This window comes from Plasmopara halstedii (assembly GCF_900000015.1).
Source record: "Plasmopara halstedii genome assembly, contig: Scaffold_1878, whole genome shotgun sequence".
NCBI lineage: Eukaryota > Oomycota > Peronosporomycetes > Peronosporales > Peronosporaceae > Plasmopara > Plasmopara halstedii.
This window is the reverse complement of record NW_020188786.1, coordinates 341,629-347,624: the sequence shown is the minus strand read 5'-3', so window position 1 is coordinate 347,624 and position 5,996 is coordinate 341,629. Positions and strand designations below refer to the sequence as shown.

General features: G+C 50.3%; 1 protein-coding gene across 1 annotated transcript; it reads left to right on the top strand.

Moving 5' to 3' along the window:
* PHALS_02314 (uncharacterized protein) lies at window positions 1-465 on the top strand (the record flags this gene model as incomplete). Its single annotated transcript, XM_024716790.1, has 1 exon — window positions 1-465. One exon carries the CDS (start codon window positions 1-3, stop codon window positions 463-465), a length of 465 nt encoding a protein of 154 aa, XP_024582353.1.
* Window positions 466-5,996: the final 5,531 nt, after the last annotated feature.

The following is a 5,996-nucleotide window of genomic DNA, read 5'->3' as shown; positions in this document are numbered from 1 at the left end:
ATGGAAATCATTTATAAGAAACTGTCTTCTATTGAAGAAGCAATGAAATTGGGATTAAATGCCGAATGCAACTTCAAGTCGGCACGACTCGGTAAGAATGTATATCCTCATTGCTCATCGAGCGAGCATACACCAATGGATCTCAGCTATGCTGAGAAAGAGTGCACAGAGCTCCAAGCTGCCGGTCATCGTTTAGCTGTACGTAATCCAAAAGGCACTGCTCATGTTTTGAAGCAGTCGCTGCATGCCACGAATGGCACTGTCGAACGAGGTCCAAGGCATCTTGGGCAAGACCTTTCAGATGCGCGTGGAGTGGCACGTTACCCGCTGGACAAAGATCACAGAGCTAGCAGCACTTCGTCGGATGTTGTCAATATCATTAAGGCTCCGGTGGAGCAAGTGGAGCTAACACTGAACGACGGTAATGTCGTATATTATCTGCAAGACGCAGAGCGTCGACCCTGACCCAGGGTGTGTCTATCGTAGACGATAACGCACAGCTATTCACCCTTGTCAACGGTTTGACGGGGGAGGAAGACGGCGAAGTCACCCCGTGGTTGAAAACTCTTCTTGAGCTGAACTAGATATCGTTCAAAGAATTTGGCGGTACCATGAAGGCAGGCAGCTTTTCTAAAGTGGTCATTATACGACCGGAAGCTGGAATCATCCCGTCGTCGCTTCTGGATGAAGCTGTCGTGGAGGGTACCAAGAGGGTGCTGAACGATCGAAGTGGATCATCAATCTTGAGGGAACCCTCGGATCCGCGCTATCCGTTGGCAAAGGAAACTCAAGACGTCGTCTCCAAAGACCCGCCGTCGGACCACCGGGCCGAGGTGTGCCTCATGAGATCGACCTAGTTCTGGGAACCAAATACTGCGTCACACGCCAATGGCCACTGCCCAAAGAATAGTGTGACGTCATTGACACCTTTTTCTATGCGAAGCACGACGCAGGAATGGAGAAAGCAAGTCTCCCATTCGACACCCACGTTTTGTGTCTGGTTGCCGAACGGCAATTGGTATATCGTTCACGCTTACAATAAGCTCAGCCCTGCCACCATTCCGTCGTAGACGCCGATTTCTTGAGAGAGTGTTTTTTAAAACAATACGATTGGCTGTACAAAGTACAGCACACTCGACTTGGTCGATTGCTATTACCAATTGCTCATGAGCGAGTGATATTCCGCAGACAGCGGTGAAAACTTCAAGCGGCAAGCTCTGAGAGTGGCTGGTGATGTCCCAAGGACCGTCAAATGCACCGGCAACATTAAGTCGTCTTATGACGCAATTGTTCAAGTCCCACCAGCGTATGCACAAACATACTTCGGCGACATCTTCGCCCACAGTCGTGCGGGGCACAAGACGAGGAATGAGGAAAACCACATCGTCCATTTGAGAGCGATGCTGGAGTGTATGCGCACGATTAAGCTGTATGTTAATGCCGATAAGTGCATCTTCGGCGCGGAAGAACTCCCCTTTTTAGGGTAATTCATTTGGAAGCGTGGCCTTCGAGCGGATCCTGCCAAGGTCAGGGCCATTTTAAACTGACCAGCTCTCAAGGAAATTAAAGGACTTGCGCAAGATGCTTGGCCTCGCCAACTTCTTGCACAAGTATAGTGCAAGTTATGCGGAAATGGCACGGCCAATTTTAAATCTCCTTCAGAAAAGAACGGTGTTGAAACACCGAGCATCGGAAGTCTTTTGGCAGGGTCAAAGACTGCCTCCTTAATGCACCAATCAACCCCGATCGTCGTCTGTGGCGCTTCGGAATTTGCCATCGGCTTTGCACTGCTGCAAGCAGGCGTCGAGGGGCGAGGTCGGGTAATCGCGTTTGAATCTCGCCAGCTTAAGATTGCGGTGAGAATTCACAACAAGGAATTACTTGCGATGAAGTATGCACTTGTCAAGTTTAAGGTGTACCTGCTTGACTCAAAGTCGTTTTTGATCTAAACAGATCATGTAGCATTGCGCACTGCGACTCAGTCGCCCAACCTCTCGCAGAGGATGGCCAGGTGGCTCTCCTTCTTTGCAAAATATAACTTTGAGGCGAAGTATAAGCCAGGAAAGCGGAATTCTTTGGCTGATGCATTGTCACGCAGACCGGATCATGAGTTTGCTCTTGTCACGACGATGACGTCGTTTGTGACGAATTTGACCCGCGCCGCGTACGCGGGTGGTGACACGTGCGTGACGCTGCTACAGACTTTTGATAGCAAGGAATTTGGTAACTCGGACAAGCATTTGTCGCCGCGATTGCGCGCACAAATTGCACTGATATTCATTGAATAATGGATTTTGAGGTTTGCTGTATTGTAGCACCAACTGGGCGAATAGGCTACGAATTGTTTTTCACGAAAAGAATTCGAAATACCTTATCCTCTATGAGGCCCACGACAACCCACTTAATGGTCACCTCGGTCGTGAAAAGATTTACAACTTTGTGAGTTGCCACTACTAGTGGTCCAAGCTGTACAAATAAATGAGCACATATTTGCGCACGTGTGAGACGTGCCAAAGGGTATAACCCTTCTTCGAATGCGGCGGAGCTGCTGACCAGATATCAGTACCCTCCGTGTCTTGGTAGTCCATGGGTATGGGCTTTGTGTTTGGCCTACCAAAGGGCTCGGCGGGCAACATAGATGTGGTGGTATCTGTGGACCCTTCGTGCAAGATGGCTTATCTTGCGACAGTACCGGACACCATCGACGGTGTTGGTTAGCGATGCTGTTTGTGAATCGTGTTTTTCGACAACATGGACTCCCGGAGTCAATTGCCTATGACAGAGACCCACGCTTCACTGAGAATTTTTGATCGACGTTTTCAAGGTGCTTGGCACCAAGCCGGATATGTCAACAGCAGACCATCCGCAGACCGGTGGTCAAACTGAGCGCGTGAAATGCGTCGTCGAGACGTTCTTCGCAGCGTTTGCGCTGAGACATCAAAGCGCTGAAGCGCCATGCTGCCGCTCGTAGAGTTTGCAATGAACAGTGTAGTGCATTCATCTACCGGCTACACGCCGTTCTGAGTGAGCGGGCTTGTTAGTCCTCGCGCCCCAGTGACGTCACCATCCCATGGCTCAGGGCTTGGTGGGTGCGGAACAGCCGAACGGCTAGCTGATGTCAGTTCTCTCGCTATCCGTAAAGAAGTCGATGACTTCCTGCCTACCAGACTGAGCTTTATACGACACGTTCGCAATGCGATGGCTGAAAGCCAAGACATGCTGAAAGAATATGCAGATGGAATAAGCGGAGACAATATTTATAACATTGAGGTCGGAGACCTGGTTTTATGAAATGCTAAACCCTTTCTCCACATGCAGTCTCTGCTGTCTTTAAAACAAAGCTCCGTTCACGGTTTATGGGACCGTTTAAGGTCGTGGTCAAGCGAGGCCTTGCGTAAATACTGCCTATCCTCCGAGATGAATGCGCACTCACCTCGTGGTTCATGTGGGCTTGCTTAAGCCGTACCGGGATCTGGCGCAAGTATGCGCAAAAGCGTTGGCGCCAGAACGGCACTCAAAGGCGCTCGGCCACCGAGAAGCTAAACCAGCAACTGGTTCTGAGCACGAAGTCCAACAATTTCCGCTTTAGAAGACGCAAGGCGCTCCGCCGTCGCACGAAGTGGTGTATTTGTATGCTCGACGGCTAGGAGCCGCTTGAGCGGAAGCCGTATTCCACATGAGGATCTACAACAAAACGTGGATTTGAGTGCATGAGAGCCACCCTGTGGGCAGCCTCTAATTGCTGCTCTTATGCCTCGTCCAGGCGATTGGTAACAATGCCACTTCTTCCGAAAGTCGAGAGGTCGAGGTGCGGGCACAGTGTCCGCAAGGTTCAAGCAGGGCTCATGTCGCGCCGTTGGCTCACCTCTTCATCCTCGCTAGGAAAGGAGTATCCGACTCATAGTCTACATCCTCCGAATCCTCGACGATAACAATCCGTCACCCGGGGCAGGCGCAGATTGTGACGCTCGGTTTGGCGAGGGCTCGGGATGTGCTTTTCGTGAAGCCACGGACGTACTGACCGGAGATGCATCCCGAAGAGAAGAAAATGATGGGCTTTGCCCGCGGGCACCCTCGGAACAAGCTAGGCTGGTGGTATTTCGTGCCATCTACACAGGGCTCATTGAGCGGAGAATATTTAAGGATGTTCTTAGAAACGAAACGGTGTCACGGACACGCGAGCCTCGTATGAGGTGACAGTAATATTCAAGTTGCGGGTATTAACAATTTTGATGGTTCAGAGTGTAATGGGGTTACACGTACCTCTGTATGGAAGGACGGGTCACACAAGATGGTGTGATCGTCTGTAGGTGTGGATTACTCACGTTGGTGTAATCACACAATGGTGTGGCTACAGAAAGAATCCACTTCGTGACGGGACTGCCAGTAGTTATGCATATTAATTGGTCTTACAATATTAATTGGAAGAGCATAAGGTTTTAGAATTTAGCGGCTCTGCCGCAACTGAATAATCCTGAACAGTTTTTTTATATTACACGGAAAAGCGTCCTTTCTTTGATTAAGGTTCTAAGTACTCTTATAGGTATCGAATTGCGTTCCGCTACACTCGTACTGGTTTTTGAAACTACGTAACGTCGGTGACCTTGGAGCTACGGCAGCCCCGCTGCAGCCCGTCCTGTATGCCCTGGGGCAAAAAGGAGAAAATGCCCATCCTCATAAAGGGTCAGTCGTAACGACTCTGGCGTAGATTGACTACAAGTGCTACTAAGTGCAGCGAAGCTGCCGTAGCTCTTTCGCTGAGAGAAAACGTAAGTTAGGTCAACGAACTTTTCATTTTAAATTTAAAACAAGTACGCGTTTAGCGGATCGCGATCCGCTTACTTCAAGAGTAATTATTGCCTTAACCCAAGGCTAATTAACTCTCCCTTTTTGATTCAAAACTGACTTTTTTATACCTATCTGCGGCAAAGCCGCCTAATTTTTAATGCATAAAATCTCTTTAATATATAGTAAAATCTAAATACATGTATAACTACTGGCTATCCGGCCCCGTACCGTATTCTTGTTTGGATCTGGTCACACCATACCCATCCGGTGTGACACACACCCCTGTTACCAGGTTATGTGTAACCCCGTTATATTCTCCCCCATTAAAATTTACAACTCCAATTGATTATTGCCTCGACGAGGCTTGCGTGTTCGTTAGACACGGCGTTGAAACGAAACGACTTCCGTGCTCAATGAACCTGGTTTCAATGACACAGAAGTCTCCAAGTCTCGCTGGTTCCGACAGCGCTCACCGGCAGAGCCCAACATCGTCTTCCACACGCGGTGCCATGTCAGACCGTGTGTCCGCGGCATCAAGGGTAGTAAATCCTAGGCTCGATGAGCCCGAGCGTCGCGCTCCGCGCACGCTATCAGTGACGACTGACCTCGTTAGGGATGTGGAGGTGGTCGACTACGAGTCTGACACTCCTTTTCCCGGGTGGAATGACGAGGAAGGCGAGCTGCGCCAGTGGCGTGAAGCGAGCCCCGCTCTCGCCTTGCCGACCAATGTCCGTTTCCTGACCTCTCATCACCTGAGGGACGTGGTGTCACCACCAATGATCTTGAAAAGTCCCAGAGGCGGCAGCTGGAAGCTGTCCGTAAGGCGGCTCTGATGCGCACCCATTCACTGTCGGTCACTGACCCTCGTGTGGAATTTGGCTTCTGCCCGGTGGATCCCGCTTTGACAGCGAAGGACGCGGAAACTCGATCGTTTTGCGTCTACATCATCGGGGTCCCGGCCATTACGGAAGCTGGGCTTGCCGCACGGAAAGCCCTTCGAGCTCGTTTCTTGGTCCCACAAGAAATTTCGTTGGACGTTTATCGCACTCGTCTATGTGCTCAACGAGGTGGCTCTCGTATACCCGCAATGTGGACGATATCTGTAGTGCTCGTTTCTGGCGAAGCGCTACAGATGACGAAGTGCTCTTTGAGCGATGGGCGCAACGGCACTAAATACCCTATCTCACTGTATGCCTTACAGTTGAGCT